This window comes from Panthera leo, chromosome A1, assembly GCF_018350215.1.
Source record: "Panthera leo isolate Ple1 chromosome A1, P.leo_Ple1_pat1.1, whole genome shotgun sequence".
Classification (NCBI taxonomy): Eukaryota; Metazoa; Chordata; class Mammalia; order Carnivora; family Felidae; genus Panthera; species Panthera leo.
The window spans coordinates 197132297-197157919 of NC_056679.1; the positions used below are offsets into that span (position 1 = coordinate 197132297).

The 25623-nt window shown below is 46.6% G+C and overlaps 1 protein-coding gene, 1 non-coding gene and 1 pseudogene across 7 annotated transcripts in view; 2 read left to right on the forward strand and 1 right to left on the reverse strand.

Moving 5' to 3' along the window:
* Positions 1–25623, forward strand: part of SH3TC2 (SH3 domain and tetratricopeptide repeats 2) — an 89926-nt gene that overhangs the window by 16480 nt on the left and 47823 nt on the right. For 4 of the 6 annotated variants that reach the window (XR_006205651.1, XM_042949704.1, XM_042949718.1 and 1 more), the window contains exon 1: positions 21208–21352. The exons of the other annotated variants lie outside the window; for them this stretch is intronic. Coding sequence is in view for 3 of the 4 variants with exons in the window: in XM_042949704.1 (XP_042805638.1) it covers positions 21301–21352 (52 nt within the window). In the remaining variant the exon portion in view is untranslated. Of the gene's footprint in view, positions 1–21207; positions 21353–25623 lie in introns of those variants that run through there. 6 annotated transcript variants of the gene reach the window in all.
* On the forward strand, positions 3522–4485 carry LOC122198401 (annotated as a pseudogene).
* Positions 18236–18339, reverse strand: LOC122202716. Its single transcript, XR_006194843.1, has one exon. It is a non-coding gene; the product is annotated as a U6 spliceosomal RNA (small nuclear RNA).

The window sequence follows — 25623 nt, forward strand, 5'->3', positions numbered from 1 at the left end:
GTCCCTTCTCAAATATAGTCTTTCTTAACATCTTTAACAAGTGTCATGAATGCTTTTTCTTTACAAAATATCAAGTCTAAAGACATTTGATTTCTCATCACAAACTATGGGGTCTAGAAGTCTGTAAAATAACACTCTAATTACTGGGGAGTGATTGTCAGAGCTGACGAAAAAAAGTGAGACCTAACGAATGCTCTTCACAAGATGTACATTTTAAACATAAAGATAGCTTAAAAGCAAAGGGATTGGAAAATATATCACGTAAACTGCAAGCACATGAAGGCTGGAGTGGCTGTTGTACCCAAAAAGATATACAATCATTAATGTGGGTGCTGAATAATAGATCCTTAAAATACACAAAGAAGCAATTGAGAGAATTTAAGGAAGAAATGAAAATTCTACAATCACAGTTGGAGATCTTAACACCCTCAGCAATTAAAAGAACAAAAATTCACACATAACTGGAAGCATACACAAAGTCAGTAAAAATAAAGATCATCCCAAAACGAATCATCTTGACATAACTGATATTTAGAGAACACCATATCCTATCACTATAGAACAGATATTTTTTTTCTCACGCACATGGTACATTGACTAAGACAGACTGAATTTGTGGAAGAATGACCTATGCTTGGGGCACCTGGGTGGCTCAGTCGGTTAAGCATCCGGCTTTGGCTCAGGTCATGATCTCACGGTTTGTGGGTTCGAGCCCCGCATCAGGCTCTGTGCTGACAGCTCGGAGCCTGGAGCCTGCTTCCAATTCTGTGTCTCCTTCTCTCTCTGCCCCTCCCCCACTTGTGCTCTGTTTCTCTCTATCAAAAATACATAAATGTAAAAAAAAATTTTTTAAAGGATGACCCATGCTCAAACTCATACTTCATCTGTATACCATCTAGACACCACAACCAAATACATCTTTGTAAGGACATTAATTTTGACTGTGACATGTACTCGTTTATAAATCCTTCATCACTCACCACTGCCTACAAGGTTAATTTCAATCTCTTCAGGCTGATGTACAACATGCAGCACAATCTGGCTGCCGTTCTCCGCCCCCCATCATCATGACTCATAATACTGCATTCCATATAATTTTTTTTGGCCATAGTTCATATGGACTCTGTATTATCTGCCAAACATACATTGAATGTTTGACTGCCAAGTCTTCATCTATTTCTTTCCCACTACTTTTTGTACCCTCCTTCACGTTTTTGCCTAGGATTGTCTACATCCTCCAAGGTTCAGCCTGCCTGAAGGGCGTTTGGGGACGATGTGAGAACATCATGTGTTTTCGTTAGTTCACCAGCTCTGTGACTTTGGACACATTAATTTCTCTTTCTATGCCTCAAATTTCTCATCTGTAAAATGAGTATAATATTAGTAGTTGCCTAATAGGATTGCCTAATAGAATTTAAATGAGCCAGTGCATGTAAGGCACTTATGATGGTGCTTGGCATGGTGTGTGTGTGTGTGTGTGTGTGTGTGTGTGTGTGTGTGATATCAATTTGTGCTAGTTCTTATTGTGGTGGTGATTATTGGTGGTGACTTCTGAGAGACAATTCAATTGGGTGGTGGGACAGGTGTCAGATTTTATAATTTTCTTATGGGCTTTTGCATCTGAGCCAGCGTTTCCTTAGTGCAATCTCCAAGTTTGCTGTTGCTGGAGAGTTTAGAAACATACCCGCAGCACTATTTGCAGAAATGGGGTGGATCTAACGAGGTCTAATTTCATCGGGACCTTTTTTGTGATGACGTGGATTGTCTGCACTGGCACTCCAATATCTTATACCCTCTCCCTGAATTTCAAGAGGTCAGTACCGCTAAATTAATTTATCACATTTTAACTGGCTTAGCTGTAGGGGATACACTCTCACCATGGAGCACATCACCCCTGTATCGAAGTGGTGGTGGGAGAAATTCTCCTTGTTTCCATCGTGTCTTCTGTTGACCTCTCTACCTGGTCACCTATGGGACCCCATCACCAGAGACTGCACATTGGGTAGGGAAGGGGAAAGTGAGCCAGGAGACAGGGATAGATGGCAGAGGAGGAGAGAGGGGAACCGGCTCCTCACACCCCCACCAAAGCACTCTCTAGATCACAGACCTCCCTGAAACACATTAATGAGAGGAAACCCCCACAAACGATCTGGCCACAAGCAGCAGCCAGGATGTGGGGGTCCTGGGAAGCATCCTGCGCTATGCGGGTAGTCTGGCCACTGGGTGTCACTCTTAGTCTGTGTTTCTTTGGTGTCAAGTTTCTGGCATTTGGTGGTCCCCCTCCTCTTCCCACAGGCTCCCTCCCCGTGCTGGTGTGTTTCCCCTGGAAGGCTTTACTGACTGCATAGACAGTACACTGAGAGTGAAATCACCCCAGAAGTGGATTTCTGATCTGCCCATGGAGAAACGGCCTGTTTGTCACAGAAGCAATAAATAATTCTATAACAACAGTACCCAGGAAATGAGCTCTTAAAACATAGAAATAATTTCATTAATTTTTATCATCGATTACTGTTATTTCCTTCTATACATATTATTTGTGTTTATTTTGTCAATCTGTATTCTTATATTTTTACTTACTTTTTTCATCTTACCGAAATGAACATTTAGATGAAATGGAAATTAAACCCAGACAAAAGGATTGGGAGGAAAGACCTGAACACACAAAACCTGCAAAGAAATATAAATCATATTTTTAAAAAAACCTGTTATTTTTATCTACCTTCTTTAGAACTTGGTGTGCATTTTCAATCTGAAGATTCATGTCTTCCATTCTGGAATATTCCTCATCACTCTCCCTGTGAATACCATCTCTTTGAGCCTCTCCCGTGCAAGTTCTATCAGATTCCATCGGGCATCTCCTTCCATCTTCCATCTTGCTTGGTTAATTCTTTCATTTTCTGGTTTCTCCCTGCCACATTCTGAGTGATTTCTGCAGATCTGTGTTTGGGCTCACTAATTTTTTCCTCTGCTGTGCTGAATCTTTTATTTAATTTACCCAGTGAGTCCTTCTACGCAGTGCCTTTGTGTTTCGTTTCCAGGGCTTCGATTTTGTTATTTATCAAATCTGTCTGTACCTTTTCCCATAATACTCTATTGCTTCATTATGGTTCCTAATTTTAAAAATCTCTTAAATTACTTTGAATTGCCTATTCTTTCATTTCTAGCTCTATTATTTCCCATTCTTTCAATGCTGATTTAATGTCTGGTTGCAGCTGCCGGGTTTCTCTCTCATTAGTTAACTTCCTTGTGTGATGAGTATCTCTCTGTGATCTACAGTTGACCCTTGAACAATGCAGGGGTTAGAAATGCTGACCCCGTGCACAGTTGGAAATCTGTGTGTAACTTTTGACTCCCCCAGAATTAATTACTAATGCCAACTGTTAATCAGAACTGTTACTAATAACATAAATAGGCATTAATGCATATTTTCTATGTTATATGTATTATATACTGTATTCTTCTAATCAAGTAAGCTGGAGAAAAGAAAATGTAATTAAGACAATCATCAAGAAGGAGAAATGGTGGCTCTAGGAATGAGCAGCGATTCAGCTGGCAGAGGGAGCATTGAGGAAGCATTTATGACCTTCTACAGTGAGGTGAAACAAATAGAAAAGACAGATTCAGTTCTAACATCCAAAAGTCAGATTAAAAGATCGACCTGTCCTGTTTCTTCCTACTTCCAATTTGAACCCATTTGAGGTTCTTCAGATCGATCCTGAAGTGACAGATGAAGGAATAAAAAAGACATTTTGACAGTTATCCATATTGGTGCATCCTGACAAAAATTAAGATGATGCTGATAGCACAAAAGGCTTTTGAAGCTGTGGATGAAGCTTACAAGTTGCTCCTGGATCAGGAGCAAAGGAAGAGGACCCTGGATATAAATCAAGCAGGAAAAGAATACATAGAACATACTGTGAGAGAGTGAAACAAGCAATTAAAGGAGAAATGAAACCTACAAATGTGGAGGAGGGGGATCCTGAGCTGTTCAAACAAACAGTGTATAAACAGACAGCCACACGCTTTGCTGAGCTGGAAATTGAAAGGCAAGAGAGAGAAGCGCGAGCGGTCGGGAGAGGTGCGTGAAAGGAAGTAACAGGGGGAGAAAAGATAGAAGCTGGAGAAAAAGCCAAGTGAGAAAGGGAGTGGCAGGAAACTTTGAGGAAAGTGAAGATGACCGTGTGGACAGCTGGCGAACCTTGCAAGCATATGCAAAGGGGATTAAAGAAAAGAAATACCGGGCTGCCCTGATTTTACTTTCAGTAAAAATGGAGCAGTGTGAACCACAGAACCTTTCCCCAACTGTCTCCCATCCTACTTTGAAAGACTCATTCTTTTTTCCCATTTCCATACCAACATAGAGTAGATTTGCTTTTTAGTCCACTTTGTTTTCAATCCAATTTAATATCAATCAGAGTAATTCCTTTGTACATTGAAATAAGGGGCTCCGGTGAAAAAGAAACCATCACCCCCTCCCCACCCCTAGACCCACCGGGATTGGAAGGTGTCACCACTGGTGTTGCCTTCTCTTCCCATAATCTTTAAGGTCATCTTTTGTATTTTACTGAATTGTGACGGTTAGAAACTTTGTGTATAGTTTGTGGAAATCATCCCATTAAACGTACTGAGTAAAAAAAAGAAACTCATAAGGAAGAGAAAATACATGGACAGTACTGTCCTGTATTTATCAAAAAAATCTGTGTGTAAGTGGACCCGCGCAGTTCAAACCCATGTTGTTCAAGGACAAAGTACTCTGAACTACTCTTTAACATAAAAAAAAAAAAAAAAAAAAAAAAAAAAAAGGCTTCTCATTAACCCTACACTGTGAAAGAGTAGTTTTGTGATTGTTTCTGTTATCTCCTTAGAGAATTAACATCCAGGGGCTAGTTTTTGTCACTAACTCCCCTGACTGGGATTCCTACAGACCTCAGGGTAAATTCAGATCCTGTATCTTCCTACAGAGCAGGCCTGGGTATTTGATTTTTCCATGCAAGGCCTCAGATAGACACACAGCTTCTTTAGGGGGTCCTTGGAAGGTGGAAGGAAGTTTTCTAATTCCTTTTTGATGAAATAGCAACACTTTCAGACTTCAGGCTTTATGCACGGAGCGCCTTTCCAGCTCCCCCGCTTGACCTAGGTCCAAAGTCATCTTTAGTAAGGAGGAAGGGGAATTAGAAGGCCAGCCCCAGCTCCAAGGACTCATGTTCTCACTAACACCTCAGAGTCACCATGGCACCTGCTCTCATTTATTCACAGGGCTTTGATTTCCGTGCTTGTTTCTGGACCCTAAGGATTTGTCCTTATTATCTTTGTCATATTTTTATTCTACCTGAACCTTTAGTGATTCCGTTTATCTTCTGGTTTTCTTTCTTTCTTTCATCCCCATGGACCAATGTGGGTTATTTATCTAAGCCACCTCCTGCCATAAGCGAAGGCATGGAAGGTCAGTATCCTGGACATCATTTGATACAAGTGAGGAAGGTAAGCGTAGGGTCTCATGTATTTTTCTGGTCCACGTGCAGAGTCATGGTCCAGACCAGTGCTGTGGTCCCCAACTGGGTAGCGGTCTGGGTTCTCTTTGTTAATCTTCACAGCTGCTGGGAGGTGAATTCACGCCGGAGTTACGGAATAGAGTATGATTACCATCTCCCCAGGGAAAGGGCTTGGTGACGTACGTGGGTCGTGCCGTCTGTGATGTGACTTCAGGAGGACGTTCGGCGTGCTTGCTCCCAGGCCAAGGAGCCCTACAAAGTAGGTGAGGGCTTTCCATGTGAGAGCTGAGCCCTCTGCGTCGTGGGCCCCACTCGGCATGGAAGTCCTCAGCTGTGCCCCGGCCTGACCTGGCAGCCCAGAAACCCAGGACCCAGCCGCCACCATTTTCAACCTCTGTCTCCTGATTTTCTTATCAGACGTTTTCAAACAGGGTCATGTGAGCTGTGGGGAAGGGTCATTTGCCGGGATACTGACACCTTCCTTGCTCTGAACCCTGCCCTCTACCCTGCTTTAAACAAGGAAGCTCTTCTTGTGCCCTGCTGTACAACAGCAGCCTCTCTGTGTGACCCTGGCAAGTACTTCAGTCTTGTGTACCTCAGTTTCTTCATCTGTAAAAAGGGAACAATAGCAGTGCTGCCTCACCGGATTGTTGTGAGGGTAAATAAGATTCATAAAGATTTTCTTTGTTGTTGATTATGGAGCTCCAAGTTACATTTCTTTTTAAAACAATGATTCTGGGGGCGCCTGGGTGGCTCAGTCGGTTAAGCGGCCGACTTCAGCTCAGGTCATGATTTCGCGGTCCGTGGGTTCAAGCCCTGCGTCAGGCTCTGTGCTGACAGCTCAGAGCCTGGAGCCTGTTTCAGATTCTGTGTCTCCCTCTCTCTGACCCTCCCCCATTCATGCTCTGTCTCTCTCTGTCTCAAAAATAAATAAACGTTAAAAGAAAAATTAAAAAAAAAAGAAAAAAAGAAAACAATGATTCTGAACTAAAAAAAAAATAATGTCCTTTTAAAATCTAGATGAGGCTTTAAAAACTATATAGATACACTCTAGACTGGGTATTTTCTAAAAGAACTTCTGGTTTGAAAAATTCTTTACCTCTATGCTAATTCTACCAGCAGGAAAGTTAATTTGAGCCAAGTTTGGCTAGCAAAGTTAGTTTTAGCCAAGCTTGGCTTATGCCTGCCAGGGTGGGCATAAAGTTCTCTATTGTTTATGATTATTTTCCTCCAGCCCCCTGACATTCCTCCAGCCCCACTTCCCATCCCATAGCAATTCTTAGCTTTTCTTAATGACTCACAATGAGCTTGTTGTCACAGTTGTACAAGCTTCCTTCGGACTAGAGTCAGCCTTGCTTCATGGTTCGTCAACGTTGTGTCTCCTGCCCCTAGACTTTTTGCTGAAATGGCCTAACTGTAAAGAAATTGTATCTCATGGATCCTCTTTAACCTTTATGTTTACGGTAACCTCTTCGACACTTCCTATGGAAGTGGGGATGATGTAGTCTCACAAAGGATGGGGTTAAGGAAAGGGCTTTGCTTTGTCTCTCAAGAGCAACAGGTATGAGGAGGGGCATTTTTCGTCTGGACTCAACCTACTCGGCAATTGTTCAGGCCAGCTCTGCACCGATGAGCTGCTGATGGCTCTACTTACTTGGGAGCATGATCGTATTATGAATCAAATGAGATTATGAGCCAGGATTCAGCCATGAAGAATGAGGGGGACATCCCAGGGGGAAGTGCAAAAGTGGCAGGGCTGAGGCCTTGCACGGACGTCCCTCTCCCCCCCACCCTCCTTGGGCCTGAATTCATTTTCAGTGACGGGGTGAGATGGTCTCTGTAGGTTTAGGAAAGTGACAGAAAATTGGAGTGGGCCTGTTTCTCTCTAGGCTACTCACATTGCTATATCATCTGCCTGCCAGCTGACTGGACGTTCCTAGTATCTTCTGAAGGCCCAAGCTCCCCAAGATCAATAGGGTCTTTTTAAAGTACGAATAGTGTTGTTCCAGTCCTACCCATGGATTTGGAGCTGTGGTTATAACTGAGTTGATGACTTAGAAAATAGTAGATTGATACAGTTGGTACAAAAAATCCAGGGCTATGTAGAGCATGTCGTCTTATATTTTGTGGAAGCAGGGAGAATAATAAGCCAGGCCTGCCCAACCTCTTCACTCTACCGAGGTTTGAGAATATAATGTGGTTGAGGGGTCCCTCAGTAAAAGAAGGCTGTGATGATTTTTGCTCAGCCAGGGAGGTTGGTGACCACCTTAGCTTACCCTGGAGCTCAAGCACAGTCTCAGCAGCAACTTGGGCATTCTGATATTTGAGAGAGGATGCCCAGAGCCAGTTGAGGGATATTATATATATGATGCCCAAGACAGGGCAGCAGGGAAAGTGTGGGCTCTTTCTCCCCAAGTTGCTTTAAGGGCCAAAATTTGACACTTTCTTCTAGAGGCAGCTAGAAGGTCTCTAGCTGCCTCATTACCAAAATGAATCAGAGCCTCATTAGTTAAAGGCAATACTACATTTCCATTACCGTGAGTTGATTTGTGTAATAGTGCGAGGTAAGGATCCAACTTCATTCTTCTGCATGTGTCCATGCAGTTCTCCCAGCACCATTTGTTGAAAGACTAATTTTTCCTCCATTGATTTGGTCCCCTTGTGGAAAATCAATTGACATGGGTTTATTTCCGGACTCTCAATTCTATTGCAATGATCTATCCTTATATCAGTACTGCACTGTTTGATTACCATTCCTTTATAGTAAGTTTTGAAATCAAGAAGTGTAAAATTGACAACTTTACCCTTTGTTTTCTTTTTTTTTTTTTAATTTTTTTTTAATGTTTATTTATTTTAGAGACAGAGAGAGACAGAGCATGAATGGGGGAGGGTCAGAGAGAGGCAGACACAGAATCTGAAACAGGCTCCAGGCTCTGAGCTGTCAGCACAGAGCCCGACGTGGGGCTCGAACTCACGGACCGCGAGATCATGACCTGAGCCGAAGTCGGCCGCTTAACCGACTGAGCCACCCAGGCTCCCCTACCCTTTGTTTTCAAGACCGTTTGGCTATGCTGGGTTCCTAAGTTTCTATATGGATGTTAGTGTCAGCTTGTCAGTTTCTAGAAAAGAAGCTGCTGGGATTTTGATAGAGATTACATTGAATATCTAGATTAGTCTGGGGAGTCTTGCCATCTTAATAGTATTAAATCTTCCAAATCCATGAACATGAAATGTTTTCCTTCACTGAGATCTATAATTTATTTCAATGATGTTTTGTAGCTCCCAGAGTATAGGTTTTGCCCTTCTTTTGTTGAACATATTTCTAAGTATTTTATTATTTTTGATGCTATTGTAAATTGAATTGTTTTCTTAATTTCATTTTTGGATTGTTCATCGTTAATGCAGAGAAAAAAATTGATGTTTGTATATTGTTCTTATATCCTGCAACCTTGCTAAACTCCTCTATTCTAATGGTTTTTAAAAATTGGATTCCTTATGATTTTCGACATATAAGATCATGTCACTTTAGAGTGGGGATAGTTTCCAACTTAAACACTTTTCATTTCATTTTTTTTTCACCCCATTTGCCTTTAAGTACTCCAATCTTCCAACCTCACTTATCACCGGGGGGGTGAAAAGGCAGTCCAGTTCTGTATCGTCAGGTGCCGTCTCTCCTTCTGTCATCCCCTCTGAGTCTGGGCTGTAGACTCTGGCTTTGAAAGCAAGTGGACTAGTAGGCCCTGGTCAGAGCAGGAAGGAGCAGAGGGTAGTGGGGAGGATGGGAGGGCATGAGCACCGCATCCTGCAGCTCCCTCAGACCCAAATGCCTGGTAGGAGCAGGGCTGGAGCCCCAGCTCACGTACACCCCGGACTACGCCCATGGCTGGAGAGCCCAAACAGGGCGTGGAGCACAGAGAGGCAGGGCAGGGGCAGCACCCAGGGCTGGGGCTCTGCAGGGCAGCTATCCTGCCCAGGCTCGAAACAGTGACAGGCCTCAGGATCCATCTTTTTGCCAGTGTCAGGAGCCAAAGGCCCCTGCCTGAGCCCCTGCGACTGGTTCATGAATCCCGGTCCTCTTCTAGAGTCTTGTATTCCAAGATGAGCAAAATGAAATAGGGGAGTTCGACCTTCCCGGTGCAGGCCCACGGGGCGGCTGCACTGGGTGGGAGTCCGGGTCTGGGGGCACGGCTGCTAGCTGCTGCCACCTACTGGACACGCCCGTGCATGTCCAGGCTGAGCCGTGCCTGGGTTTCTTCCTGGGTCTTGGGGTGTAATGCAGGGATGGAAGTGTCCTTTGTGTCCTGGGACCAACAAGGGGGTGTTTGAGCACTTGTTTGCTTTTCCTTGGTGCTGAGGTCTAGGGGCTAGACAATGATAGGAAAATAAACCCATCATTGGGAGCGGCGTGGTATGGTAGAGTCTTGAGCAACGCCTTCCCCAAGTGTAGAAGGTGGTCGTTGGACAAGTTGGGGATATGAAGGATTTCTCAAGCCCATTAGCTTATGTGCCTGCATTTTCTGCCGCTTTACTTACCCCCTTCCACCTCCATTGCCAGTTGATTTGTTGCTTGTTCTCTCTCTCCTCCAATGGAAAGTTCGCTAGCTCCATGAAGGAATATACCCTGTCTGTTCACTGTACCACTGTGCTACTCCCCCCCCTCCCCCAACCTGGATGCGAGCCTGCTTGTAATCCATGCTTAATCGGTATCTTTTGAATGAAACACTCAACTGATGCTCAGGATCGCTTCCACTCTGGGGTTCTGTAAATGCAGATTGCCTTATTCTTTGCCAAACGCAAAAACTAGGCAAACTCAGTGGTGCCCGGTCAACAGCCTGGCTCTGGATTCCGTCTGCTGGGATCGGAGTCCCAACTCTACCACTTGCCAGCTCTGTGACCTTTGGAAATTTACTCAGCTTCCCAGACCTTCAAATTCTTCATCTTTAGATGGCGATAATGACGGCACCTACCTGTCTGGGTGGTTGTGTGTGTTTAATGAGTAAATCCGTTAAAATACTAGGTGTAGTGCGTCCATATGAAGCGGTCCATGTTCTTTCACTGCCGTTATCATCATTCACCTACATCTACCCATACGACAAGCCCATCCTCTCTCTTCTCACGCAGCCCTGCTGGACCTTCCCACAGTTTGTTCCTGACAGCATTTCCCTGCCTGGGAATGTGGGGTGAGCTCTGTTGCCACGAGGATTTCAGGGTGTGGTCCTTCCTCTGGGCCAATTACAACGATGCTAAATGAGGCTGGCCTGTGTCCCTGTTTCCATCTCCTTGCGGGGAAGTACGCAGATAAAGACCAGGAGAACAGGCTTCAGGCTTTCCTGCTCCGTCTCCATGCCTTCTCTTGCAAAGGCAGTAAGAATTTAAGCCTGCCTCTTCATTTCACAGTCTCGTGAGGGTCTGAATGCAAGTGCTTTCAAAGCAGCGTGACTTCACATTTGAAGGCGACGTGCTTCTGTTTCCTTTCCCTTTATTCCAGGCTGCGATTAATCTCCCTCCAGTTGTGTGGACTCAGTTTAAAGAAACACATTCCGTGCTTCCCAGCACCTCACAATTAACAAAACGCTTCCAAGGATCTTTCTAATTTTCTCCTCGCAACCACTTTGTCAAGCCCTGGAGGTAGAAGTGAACTTCCCACTTGATAGCGGATGCACCCCGCCCTCGAACCATCTGCTGAGAGGCTGAGCAGAGGCAGCGTCAGGCTTGAATGTGTCTAGAATCCTTTTCACCTTGCCCAGCTGGGTGCTGGCTTTTAGGAGAGACCCTTGAACCCTAGACCGTCGAAAAGTCTTGAATAACTTCTATTGGGAAAACAGTCTTCTTTCTCCCTGCATAATTATGAGGACATGAAGAAAAGGGTTAATAGAAATAAAAATCTACACCCATGAGGATATTCACAACAATTGGTGGCCACCAGGAAGGTGCGGGAGGAAGCCACGGGGCTCTGCTGGGAAAGTCGTCAGAGGAGAAGTACCTTGGCTCGTTCCTCTCAGGGAATGGAATCGAGATCTGGGGAAGCAGAGGATCCCTTTGTTTAGAAATTTGTTTTGAACTTTGTTTCGATTCCAGGAAGGGAGACTAAAAACTCTCACCTAGAAACAGGAAAATGTTAGAAATCCATGTGGCTCAGCCATTGGGACTCGCTTGCTCTGTCTCTAGCGAGAGGAAAGAGGAACCCTTTCGGGGCTGGCTTTACCCATGGCTGTGGCCTCACCTTTCACAGGCTGCTGCCAGGGCTGTCCTCACAAAGTCTCTTCCACAAGAGTTACAATTTCTTTTTAACGTTTATGTATTTTTGAAGGAGAGAGAGAGACACACACAGAGAATATGAGCGGGGGAGGGGCAGAGAGAGGGGGAGACACAGAATCCGAAGCAGGCTCCAGGCTCTGGACTGTCAGCACAGAGCCCAGTGCGGGGCTCGAACTCACAAACTGCGAGATCGTGACCTGAGCCGAAGTCGGACGCTTAATCGACTGAGCTACCCAGGCGCCCCGTTTTTTAATCTTTTTAAACATTCATTTTTGAGAGATAGAGAGACAGAGTGTGAGTGCGGGAGGGGCAGAGAGAGAGGGAGACACAGAAGAGACACAGAGAGAGAGGGAGACACAGCTCCAGGCCCTGGGCTGTCAGCACAGAGCCCAATGTGGGGCTCGATCTCACGGACTGTGAGATCATGACCTGAGCCAAAGTTGGATGCTTAACCGACTGAGCCACCCAGGTGCCCCGAGAGTTCCAATCTTTTCAACCCAAAGCTACAGTCACAAGTCAAGTGCAACAGGCCAGGTCAAGAGATGTCATTCTCACAACGTGGGCTAAGTCCCGGGCAGAGAGAGAAGCAGTGAGTAAATGAGTATATATGATAACGTATATAATATGATCCTATATAGGATCATATGTGTGTATATAATCTTCCTTACAGAAATGGGATCGCATATACACATGTCTAGGATGTAGAGCCAAAGTTCATGGGATACTGCAAAGGGCCTGTGGTTGCCTTCAAGGGAGGGCGCTGGGCTTTGGTTAGGAGCAAAGTGGTTTGAAGGTGGTGTCGACTTTTCCAGATGTATAGGACTGTCACTGTGATGACACCGTTTCAAACTGAATAGGTGGCCTTCCTGCGGATCAGTACTTTCCTCACCACCCTCTACATGGGCTCCGTTTCACCCTCCACCACTATAAACGCCATCTCTGAAATTCTCCGCTGCAGGCTCCGCCTTTTCGCTTTCCCGCTCCCTGAAATCGCCCCCAGCTGCTGGATTTTTTCCGTATGACCTCGGGACACGGGGATTTCTTATCCCCTTTCATCCCCCTTGGCCTCCTCATCCAGCCTGACTCCAAGGTGGCCCATTTCAGTGACCCTCTCACCAGCCCTCTGACACCCCTGCTTTGCCGGCTCTGAACTGTTGTGTGCTGTCCCTGCTCTGTCCTGAGGCTTCTGGAAGAGAGACATACACTGTCATGACTGGGCCCCTGCAGATTTTAACAGCCGCCCCGCCTGCCCCTCACTGGGCCCAGCAGCCCTCTCATTCCTTGGCAATCAGCGTCTCACTATGCTACCCCCGTGGGCCCCTTTATTCTCCTCCTCCCTGGTTATACTGTGGCCTTCACCCACGGGCTGCTCCAAATGCACAGCTCATTCCTCCGTACTCTTCATGCCACCTCAGAGGAACGCCGTGCACACTCTCAAGGCCATCCCAGTTCTCCTCCTTCTGGACTCTTTTTTTTTTCTTTAAAGTTTTAAATGTTTTATTTATTTTTGAGAGAGAGACAGAGTGCAGGTGGGAGAGGGGCAGAGAAGAGGGAGACACAGAATTGGAAGCAGGCTCCAGGCTCCGAGCTGTCAGCACAAAGCCTGGCTCGAACCCATGAACTGTGAGATCAGGACCTCAGCCGAAGTCGGTTGCTTCACTGACTGAGCCACCCAGGCGCCCCCCGCCCCCCTTCTGGACTCTTCTACATCAGTGTTCTTCTTCCTTCCGCATCTTTAGTCTACTCCTCTCTAGTCTTATTGGTGTGACGCAGAGCTCTATTCTGGGCTTAGTTTGATTAAATAGCTGCTTTCCCCCCAGTGCCTGAGGAAACAGAAGGCATGTGTGGTGCATGTTGTGGAGTCTGCCTGGATCCCCACCTATCACGACTGGCCCGCTCCGTCCTCCAGTGGCTGGCGGCTTTCGTGGTTGACAGCTCTCAGCTGAGTCCCTCTCTGGAGCTTGCCTAGAACGGAAGAGTGCCTTCTCCAGTTCATACCCTCCCTCCCCACGCCCCGGGTCAGCCTGCCCTCAATGACTGGCCATTACGAGGATGTAGCTGGTCCAGTGACTAGTCATTATCAGGTACCCTTGTCCCAGGAAGACTCTGCAGGGCCTGCCTACTCCCGAGCTCCCTGCAGGAACCCGCCGAGGACTCTGTTGCGTGTGCTTCACAGGCCACTCCATCCTCTGCCTGGTCCTGTTTTTCCACCCCCCCCCCCCCCCCCCCCCCCCCCCAGGGATCCTGTGAGCAGAACGCCATACGCTTCCTGCCTGCGAATCTTCTTCTCAGAGTCTGCCTCTTGGGCACTGACCTGCTGCAGCAGGCTTTTCAAATTGGGGGAGGAAGAATCGATGTGCAGATTCGTTTCATCTGCTTGGAACATAGAGCCCAGCCTGAGAAAATTAAGCTCCTGGGTTCAGTCCAAGCTACGTTTGGATTACGTAGCTTAAAACAAACTCAGTTGTGCCAATACAAGTTGCGAGAGATTTGGTCAGGCAGCTTTTTGGAAAACAACTAAGAGTTTCCATGATTTTTTAGTTCATCCGTTCATTCATTCATTCATTCACTCATTCACTTAAGAGTGCCTATCCCATGCCAGGCACCGTGTTGCACGGTGGGAAGGGGGCAGCAGGAACGTGAACACTCCGATTTAGGACTACAATCTCCAAAGTAAATAAACAGGGGGCAGAAATAGGAATAAAAGGAATAGGTGGGAAGACGCCTGGGGAGTCAGAGGTGAGGAACTGAGGGGTCCGTGAGGTCGTGCTCCCATCCCGTGCTAAGTGAAGTGTCCAGACTTTGAAGGACCAGCTGCGGGAGAGTTCTGACGGCTTCGACTCTCCAAGTGTGGTCCAAAGAGCAGCACACAGGCACCGCAGGCAAGCCCCACTGGAACTTCTCACCCCTTCGTGGACCCAGGATCAGGACCTGCATCTTGCCAGTTCCCAGGTGTTTTCGTTTCCTCTGGCTGCTGTAACAAATGACGAACTTAGGGGCTTCAAATAACACAGCTTTCTAGTCTCAGAGTTCTGGAGGTCGGAGGTCCGAAGCGGGTCTCCCTGGGCTAAAATCAGGGCCGTGTTCCTCTTGGAAGTTCTAGGGGAGAATCCGTCCCATGTCTTTTGGCTTCCCACATTCCCCGTCTCATGGCCCCATCTTCCATCTACAACCAGCATGGCAGCAGTATCTTTAAATTGCTTTCTCTGATTCTGACCTCTGGCTTCTGGGTTACTTGTCACATCTTCTTCTGAGTCTGACCTTCGTACTTCCCTTGTGATTACGTCTGGTCAACCCAAACAACGTCCCTTCCTCAAATTCCTTAACTTAAACCTATCCACCAAGTCCCTCTAGCCACGTAAGGTAACATAGTCACAGGTTCTGGGGACTAAGACATCTTTGGGGGGTGTTATTCTTCCCAGATGCCAGATCATTAATGTCCATATTCCAGTATGAGAAGCCCTGGTCCATTGTATGTAAATGGTTTCCTTTCCTGCTTTCCCTGGATGTTCACGTATTGTTGAAACCTTTTAAGTGAAGTGCAAGTATGATAAATTTGTTTTGCTTGTTTGCTCAACCTCTGGGCATATGTGGTTCTGTGGAGGTTAAGATTATTCTGATCTTTATTACTGCACAGATGTTGCTTGAGGGAGGGGTTGGGGGTTGGGATGCTGTGGATACGTGTCTGGTTTATATCCTCCCGGCTGTCTTAAGTGGTGAAGCCTCCAGTATGTGCTGCTGCTGGCTGGAATGTTTGAGAAAAGCCATCTCTATGAATTGCTAGCTGCAAGACCTTGGAGAAGTCACCTGACTTCGCTCACACAACCCTTTCATTGCTTATAAAATGGCGCGTCCAACTGCTGTGTTATTAAGATTGAGGATTTAATCAATAGAGAACCCCTGAACAACTGTAAGTCTTTTTTTTTTTTTTTTTTTTTTTTGGTTATTTATGGATGCTGAAACTTGCAGATGAAAGGGACCCTCTTGCAGTCTTCATTGGAAGAGCTAGACTTCCTGCATGTGCTGCCCCCTTGTGGTTAAGGCTTTTAATTAACTTTGATGTATATCAGAGATGAAGAGGAGACCTGAGGGGACATTTAGATCCCTGAAATTTACACTTGGGCCTGTCCCTTATCCCTGCAAAAGAAACCCCTGGAGAATTATTTGCTGACATCCGAATGCACATCAGAATTACCTGGAATGGGTCTAGTCAGAGATTCTGATTCACTAGGCCTGGGTAAGATCTAGGCATCTGAATTTTGATAAATCTCTCTAAATGCATAGAATATGAGCTACCCTTATGACTCCTTTTGGCTGATGTAAGCTTGGGTTCTATTAACAGAAGTACAATACATGAAACAAAGGAGGGGACAGGGCCTCAGAGCTGTGTACAGAATACGTAGCTGTCCTAGACAGCTGGCTGGAGATCTGGGGACTCCACTTCCAAAGGAACTTGAACAAAGTCATCACGGGAACAAGACCCGAATGGGTGGGGACCCAAAGCAACATTACATAAGGAATGCAAGGAAAGCACCAAAGGAAAAATGGCTGACTTTTCCAAGGTCACCCAATGAAATTTATCAATGAAAACACCTAGATGGGTACCTGGGTGGCTCAGTCCATTAAGGGTCTGGCTCTTGATTTCAGCTCAGGTCATGATCTCACCATTTGTGGGATCAAGCCCCACATCGGGCTCTACACTGACAGCATGGAGCCTGTTTGGCTCTCTCTCTCTCTCTCTCTCTCTCTCTCTCTCTGCCTCTCCTCTGCTCATGCATGCACACACCCTCTCTAAAACAAAACCCCAAACCCAAAACAAAACACCTAGAAAAGGAAAGAGACACACATTTCCTTTTTTTTATTTTAATTTTTTTCTTGACACAGAGAGAGCACATGCACACATGTGCATGTGCTCAAGCATAAGTGGGGGAGGGGCAGAGAGAGAAGGAGAGAGAATCTCAAGCAGGCTCCACACTCAGCTTGGAGCCTGACTGGGGCTTGATCTCACGACTGTGAAATCATGCTCTGAGTCAAAATCAAGAGTCGGGTGCTTAACCGACCGAGTCACCCAGGTGCCCCTCCTTTTGCTTGCAACAGATTCGCTAGATCACAAAGGCCAACTATCATAATGACAAAAACGGTTGACCGTGGGATTTCATTCTTCTTTCTTAAGTAAACTGCTTGCAAAATTCGTGTCTATCGAAAATGTCGGCAAGCCAAGGAGTAAGGAGAGAAATACAGCAAGGGTGGCTAGGCTGGATGCCTTTGTCTGAGGTAATGAAAGGAATCTTCCCGATGATCTGAAGACAGCAAGACCTAGTTTCACTTGGATGCATTTCCTTGTAGACTTTCTAATTGGAACTCTGAGATTTTGTCTCTATCACGGCTGATAGGCACATTCTATTCACCAACGATGCCCCTTCCTCCTCAGAGTCTAGACGCACGGAAAACATGCCAAACACTAGCGTAACAGTGATCATGCACACACATGTGCACGTGCAAGATTTGCACAAGTAAACAACCCACCTATAAACCCCGTTTTAAGTCCTCACAACCGTTTTACGAGGGAGAACTTTTTTTGTGATCTCTATGTAACTATTACGATCGTTGTTATTGAGAAAGGAGGGACTATGCCAAACAATATACAACTTGAAAATGGCAGAGCCAGGATTCGAACTTTGGTCTTCTGACCACAAAGTGAATGCCCAAACTGACCTCTGAGAGGTACGAACACACCGGAGTGGAGGCTGTCCTAACAAGCTGCCCAAACTGGGTGGCTTAACACAACAGAAATGTTATCGTCTCATAGTTCTGAGGGCTGGAAGTCCCAAATCAAGGGGTCTGTGTGGCTATGCCCCCTCTGAAGCCTGCAGGGAGAATCGTCCCTTGCTTCTTTCTGGCCTCTGGTGGTTTGTTGGCAAATCCCGGGCGGTCCTGGGCTTGTGGATGCGTAACTCTACTCCCCTCGTTGTTGCAGACGCTTCTGCTTGTGATGTCTTCACGGGGTGTTCTTTTTATAAGGACACCAGTCATATTGGCTTAGGGGCCGACCCTACTCCAGAATGAACTCAACTTAAATCATTATATCTACAACAATCCTAATTTGAAATAAAGTCACATTCTGAGGCACTGGGGGGGGTTAAGTCTGCAGTATATCATCTTTTGGAGGGGGCGGAATGCCACCCTTGACACAGTCTTTTGGTTTTTCTCTTGAATTATATAGTTCCCAAGTGCATATCTTATTATCCCGACTAGATTGTAAGTTTCCCGAGGGAAACAAATTCAGTTTTACCTCAGAAGGGTCCAACTGGCTGCTCGTGGGTTGGATTTGGCTGGCAGCCATGATGTTTGTCTGCTCCAAAGTGCTGGCCTATGCACGGTGCTTTGGAAGATTTTCTGACTTGGTTTGGGAACACTAATTTTTTTAATACTTACAGTGTTATATCAGTTTCCAGTGAACAACATAATGATTCAACGATCCCACGCAATCCTCAAAACACGCGAATTTGTGTGTCATCCTTGCATAGGGGCCATGCCAATCTCTGTATCCTTCCAATTTTAGTACATGGGCTGCTGAAGCAAGCCTAGTTTGTGACCATTAAAAAGTTTGGGAACTTCACCTGACAATCTCGATGTCTGGTTTCCATGACAAATCAGAATGTCTGGCCATACGCCAGAGGAACATGGCACCTCACTCCTCATTGCCTGGAGCCTAGCAGGGGCTTCTTAGATGGGGCAGTGCGTTTTCTCACACCACAGATATATTTATACCTTATTGATTCTGCTTCCCCGGAGAACCTTGGTTAATATACTCTTCACTCTGAAATACGCGTCTAATTCCTAAGCTTCTCTTACCCTGTCATTCTGGTTCCAGCCATCATTATCTCTCTCCTGGATGTTATAATTGCTGCATACCTGGAATCCCAGCTCTAGCCTGTTTTTCAAGGAGAAGCCAGGGTGACCCTTTAAAAGCATAAGTCCATCATGAGACTCCTCTATTTAGTATCCTCCGTTGTCTCCCATGTCACTCGCAGGAGAAGCTTAAGTCCTTTGATGGCCTTCAAGGTCCTATGCAATCTGGCCTCCAGCTGCTTTCTCTAACCTCATCTCTATACCCTGCCCTGCCTCATGGACTCCGACCACACAGACTTTTCCTTTCACTTGCCACCCATGTCCAGCCTCAGGGCCTTTGCACCTGCTGCTCTCTCTGTCTGGAAAGCCCTTTGTTCAGGTTCATTCATTTGAGTTACCCAGACACAGAAGACCGCTAGTTTCTTGCATCTCAAGAGAAGCAATGACTTTTTCCAGAATGGACTTGCCAAAATGTGTGTCTCAGCTACCTGCCACAGGGTGTCATCTGGGACAGACGGGCTTCCTTTGGTTAGTCTTGGTCATTTACAATTTCTGATCACTGTTGTTGCACTTGTGTAAGAATGGCATGTAGGCAAGTCGAGGAGAAATGATAAGTCTGAGCATTTGTCGTCATGTGCAAGTTAAACCATGGTTTCTTTTCACTGTCTGATTCTCATGTACCTCCCAAAGTTTGAGTGACAACTTTCTTTTTTTCTTAATTTTTTTTTTTAATCTTTATTTTTGAAAGAGAGAGAGAGACAGAGTGCGAGTAGGGGAGGAACAGAGAGAGGGAGACACAGAATCCAAAGCAGGCGTCAGGCTCCGAGCTGTCAGCACAAAACCCGATGCGGGGCTCAAACTCAGAAACCGTGAGATCACGACCTGAGCTGAAGTCAGACGCTTAACCGACTGAGCCACCCAGGCGCCCCTTGAGTGACAACTTTCTAAAGAAACTCTTGTTCTTTTATCTTAGGCCCAAGAGAACACTGCTAAAACGCTAAAACACTGCTTTGATGAAGGAGAAGGCATGGGACATTATGGGAAGTGGATACTTTACACAGATGTGCACAGAGACAACATGCCCCACGGTAGCACTGTGATCCGAGAGACCCTGTCCCTCTGGCCTCCCTGCCCCCGCCTCAGCCCTCTTCTCTTGGGCCTTCTATCGTGGCCAGAAAGCTCTGAGGGTTCCCTATCAGATCATCTAATCATTTTTCATTGTAGTTGTGGAAGGAGCTCGTGTATTGGAGAAATGAAGCTCCTCAGCTGTGGAATCGATTAGATCTGGCTCCAGTCCTGAATCTGACATTCATAGATGGTGGGGCTTTGGACAAGTTATCCACCCCTCTTTATGAGTTTCCTCACTTACAGAAGAGAGCTGGTAGTGCCTACGTTATGGGGCTGCTACGGGATTTAAATGAGGTAATATATGGTGAGTGGCTGGCCCGTGGCAAAGTCAGTTGACTATGAGTCAAGATGAGTCAGCATTGAAACCGAAGCCCGACCCTGCCACCTGGGGCTGAGCTGATGTGTGCAGTAGATACTCGTGACCACACCAGTGAGACTGAGCCCCGGGCTAGCCTGCACACTGTCACCCCCGTGCCCCTCCCAGAATATAAACACGGCCAGGCCACCTCCCTCCTTAAAATGCTCGTGAGGTTGACCTCCCGCTCGGCCTGCACGGAGCCCGCACGCCAGTGGTTAGGATGCTGCCTCCTCTCGGCCGCACCTCCTCCCTCTTATGGTCACTCACCACTGAACTTTGTGCGAGGCATTAAGAAAATAATAAGTAATTAGCAAGCCTTGGGCTTGGATGTTAGGTCAGTCGTGTCTCTGCCGATCTTGTTGACATTGAACCATATTTTTTCGGCCTCCTTGGGAAGATGTCATGGAAGGTTTTCTGTATTGTATCTGATTCTGTATCGGCTGCAAACTCCGCTTTGTCCCCAAAGGAAAAGAGGCTGGTCTGGTGGGAGCAGGTTTTTGTGCATACCTGTAACTTTACCATACCTGGTCCTCTGTCCTCTCATCTGTAAGGTGCTGGGCTCCATCAGGCGATTTCCCAGATTCCTCCTGACTTTAGGAGCAGGGGCTGGGGTTCTGCACGCACCCCCTGCCCCCCGATGAGGGGTTGGCTCCCTGATGCTGCTGGGGCCGAAGTGAGACGCTGCGCCCACAGCTCCGGTGTCGCCCAGATCGCTCAGGGAGGTGCTTGCAGAGAGAGGCCGGGTGGGGATCACTTGCTCATTGGCAGGCAAGTCCGTGAGGGCCAAGACAGCCAGGGGGAAAACAAGCACAGCAGCCTTGATTCCTGGGATGCTCCCTGCCCTCCTCCCCCACCCTGGCCTCCCCCACAGGAACCAAACTGTGTATCTCAATCCTAGAATGTGAGGAATGTGCCAGAGCCTGCTAGGCATGGAGCAATCTGCAGAGAGGCAGGGAGGAGCTCTGCTCCCTGGTCAGAGGCCTGACAGAGCAAGGACTATGGGTCCTGAGGGCTGGGCTGCCCCTCCCACCCTCCCTGGGCCTCCTGCTGCAGCTGGATATCAAAGGCTGCTTTGTGCACTGAACTGGGTTTTGGTCCTTCTTGTGCCAGGGAGGAGGCGGGAGGAGGGACACCGTTGGGAGGCTGTCCCCTCCCAGCTCTTCTGGCTGGTGTTCCCAGGGACTTTGGCCTGGGGATGATGATGCACACATGGGTGGCTGCTTCTGTATTCCTGGGGAGCCGAGTCTGTCCTGGGGCCCAGGTGAGTCTCCTGGGGGGCCCGGGCCCGTGGCTTGGCTGAGGTGGTTGGTCCAGTGAAGGCTCAGGGATCTGCTGGGTTGGGGAAGCTGCTTTTCCCAAGACGGGGAGATGGCCGTGCTTTCTGGCTCTCTCCCCTCCGTCCCTCATTCAGTATTTGCTGTTCGGGTTTTGTGAGAAAGGAGTTGAGCCTGGGAAGCTTCTACTTTTCCTGAAGGGCGAGGCTTTGAGCTCACTCTGTGGGGAGCCAGTGCTGCTCTTGGCTTGCAGGGTGTGACTAACCCCTTCCATCCTTTCTTCCCAGGATTCCCTAGGTCAGGAAGAAACCTCAGGCAGTGAGTCTCTGGGGCCCATGAGTGGTCACAAATTTGGCCTCCGTCCCACAACCCTATTTTCATCAGGGTCGCTGTTACCTGAGAAAAACAGGCAATTTCCTGCCTCCTACCTATTACAGAGTGATATATTTTTTTAAGTTTGTTTATTTACTTTGAGAGAGAGAGAGAACTGGGGGGAGGGGCAGAGATAGATAGATAGAGAGAGAGAGAGAGAGAGAGATTGAGAATTCCAAGCAGGCTCTGCACTGTCATGGCAGAGCCCGATGTGGGGCTCAAATTCACAAACTCGAGCTCATGATCTGAAGAGAAATCAAGAGTCAAACACTTAACCGACTGAGCCACCCAGGTGCCCCTGATTTCTTTCTTTCTTTTTCTTTCTCTCTCTCTCTCTTTCTTTTCTTTTCTTTTCTTTCTTTCTTTCTTTCTTTCTTTCTCATTCTTTCTTTCTCTCTTTTTCTTTCTTTCTTTCTTTCTTTCTTTCTTTCTTTCTTTCTTTCTCATTCTTTCTTTCTCTTTCTTTCTTTCTTTCTTTCTTTCCCTCTTTCTTCCCCCCCCCCCCCCCCCCTTTCTTGGTACATCTTGAGACGATGGAGAGTTGTTGCTCTGTGAAATTGTCAAGTCATCTGAGACTTGACATTAGGTGACCAACCATCCGAGTTTGCCTGGGCCCGAGGACTTTCTCAGGATGCAGTCAGTGCTAAAAGCAGGACAGTCCCAGGCAACCAGTGTGGTTAAGTCACCCTAACGCAAGCTTCTTGCTTCTTTTCAGAGCAAGGCCAAGGTGGGGCCCTGCCATCTGGGGTATGGCATTTATCAGGATGTGTGGCAGCTTTGTGGGAAGCTGGCAGAGTCAGGGAGGACTTACTTGGGAGATAAGAGAGCACCATGCCAAGGAATCATTCCTAACCCTTGTTAGGATTCCATGTCTTCCAGAAGTACCACGTGATTCCTTGGAAGGGGAGCCCAGGAGGACCCCGAGCCAAGGCAAACAAATTCCCAAATGATGCCCGTAGCACAAAAGACATGATCTTTAGCTGTGAAAACATTTTGTTTCTCCAGACTTCTAAGGTTTATAAACTGTTCGGATCCTTCCCCTAAGTCCTGCTGCCATTGTACCCCATGGGAACAGACAGTGAACGGAGTGTGGGGGCACAGAAAGGATCACTGGTCCGCAAGCCAGTGATCTAGATCTGACTCAGCCTACCTTTAACTGGGCAGGCATCATCATGGTTAATCGCCTGGTTTTTGAGGCCAAAGCGTCCGGGTTCGATCTTGGTTCTTTGACTTGCCTTAGCAATTTACTCAACCTCTCTGTTTCAGTTTCCTTGTCTATAGGTTTATGATATAATTATGCATTCCCCATAGAGCTATGGTAGGGATTAAGCCTACATGTGAAACACTTAAACCGACCTGGCACACGGTTAATTAAGCACAAGAAATTAAGCACATATTAATTACATTTCTATGACCCTAACGTACCAAGCTCTCTCTCTAGGTCTTTGTTTGCTCATCTATAAGATGAGGCGTTGTAGGCTCGGCCTGCAAAGGAGCCCTAGGGAGCTCTGCTCCTGCTCTCCGACCCTCAGGTTCAGCTGGAGCAGCCCTGCCTCTGTCTGACACCCTGTCCTCAGCCCAAGATTTCAGGTACAAGAGTTCCGTGGCCCCAAACCAACCAACCAACCAACCAACCAACCAACCAACCAACCGACACTGAAGAAAGCATCCTCAGAGTTCTTACGACCTTATTGGCCAGTTATTTTATTGTTTCACCTGAATTGTGGCATCAGTAAGTGGTTGGGATCCTGAATCCACTAGTTCACCAAGAGTCAACCTGCTATTTACTTTATTGAGGCTTTTCGTGCCATTTTCCAAACTGTTTTCTGTGCTTGTCGGGGACTTTCCCTAGGGAGGATGCTATGGCTGTTGTAGGTCTGAGGACTGTTGATATAAACATCGCCTTTTCGGCCCCCCTTGTATCCTGGAGACATGGAACAAGGTATGCGACACATCCTGGAGCGACTCTGTGGTTCTGTGACTTTGGGCAAGTCTCTTACACTCTTCAAACCTTAGTTTCCTATCTGTAACCTGGATCTAATGGTACTATCTATCATATGGAATTTTTGGTGAGGATTAAATCAGGTAACTCATCTCATGGGTTAAGTACAGGGGCTGGGTTCTGATAACCCCTCAGTAATTGTGGGCTGTTTTCTTGTTCACTAGAAAAGATTATTCCCACAACCCTTGTCCCTAACTCCTGGCTCCACAGTGGTCCTGTTTCTGGCTGCTTCTGCCATTACAGCTGTTTAAGGGGGAGCAAAGAGCAAGGGCCAACAGTCCTCAGGGTGAGGGAGGCAGGAAAGGAGAAGGCTCTTGGTAGCACTGAGCTCTGGACCGATGCCTCGCCGGCTTGCTGGGGTGTCACACAGTGAGGAGTGTTGGCTCTGGCGACCCCAGGTGATATGTATTCTCACACATGGGCTCCGCCTGAAGCGTCTGTTCCCTGTGACGTTTCTCATTTCCTTACAAAGATCTCCCGATTGCACATGCTGGTTCTGGTCAATTGCCGTCTTGTCTGACTTCCTGGACCCTTGGGTATTCTTGCCACAGTTTAATAAATTATAGTTGCTCCCTTAGGAGCCCGGAGCAAGTCATGTCAAAGTTCATCAATCTAAAAGCTTCTAGCACTGCCCCCTTATCTTCAACGCATTCTTGAAGAAATTTGGCAGCCTTACACTCTGAAACGGAGGATGTGAGAGAGAACATTTGCCTACGTTGATCATTGGTGGTTTTAACTTTCAACATTTTTGGTAGACGTGAATCATGAGTATAATAATAGGAAATTGAGGGAGAATGCTGCCAATAGTAAATGATGCTTCGTATTTGAACTTTAAAAAGCTTGTGGGGCATTTCGAACTTACTCATAATAGAGAATATCGGAACAATAAACCAACCGTCTAGCTTTAGCATGTTTTGAACATTATACCGTATTAGCTTCAGAATATCTTTATTTTATTCTCTTACTTAAAAAAAAACGTTGCAGACACAAGTAGGGTCCCCTGGTAGTTCTCTCCTAGTCGCATTTCCCTCCCCCTCTCTCTCCGTAAAGTTAATTACTTTCATTAATTCAGCGGTTTCGTGCTTTTAGTACATGTCCATGTACCCGTAATCATTGCAAAGAATTTCTTCTGCAGATTTTGATACTTAAACAAGATGATAGCATCGTGCAACTTCTTTTTTCCCTCTTTGTCAACATTAGGATTGGAGATATGTCCGTGGAGATAGATGTAGCTGTAGTTCTAATTTGATACTTGCCCCAACCAGGACAGAGTAGGCTTCCATCATAAAAACTTCCAGTGCTGTGACTGTCAGGTCAAAGAAGGAAAAAGTATGTAGGTGGGGGAAGAAAGCACGCAGGGCAACACTTGCTTCTTAAAGTCGGGGTGGTGGGTAAGAGCAAGGAGGGGAGAAGTAAGTGTAGATGCTTTTGTCCAGCAAGTTTCTGGAAGGGAGATGCTTCCAGATTAGAGCCCTGAATTCCCAGTTAGGGTTAAGGTAATGGTGGCAGCGAGGTCTGCCCCCAGTGATCTGGATGGCCTCTGACTCTGCGGCTAACTCGCTATGTGACCTTGGTAAAATCACTGCTCCTCTTTGGGCCTTAGGTTCTCCACGGTAAAATGAGGAGTAGAACTACATCATCTCTCAGATCCCTCTATCTATTCATTTTTCTATAATAATTGTCTCTCCCTTAGTTTTATCCTTCGTATTCAATTCGTCAAGATGCTTTCTCTTTCCTTACTTGAAAATACCACGTGATTCACTGTATTCCTTCACTTCTCATTTGCCAAGATCACAGTCCACAGTCTCACGCTTCATGTTCCCTATTGCCATTCAAGCTGGCCTCCCCGCCTTTTGCCTTTTCTTCTCCCTGTCCTTCTTGTGC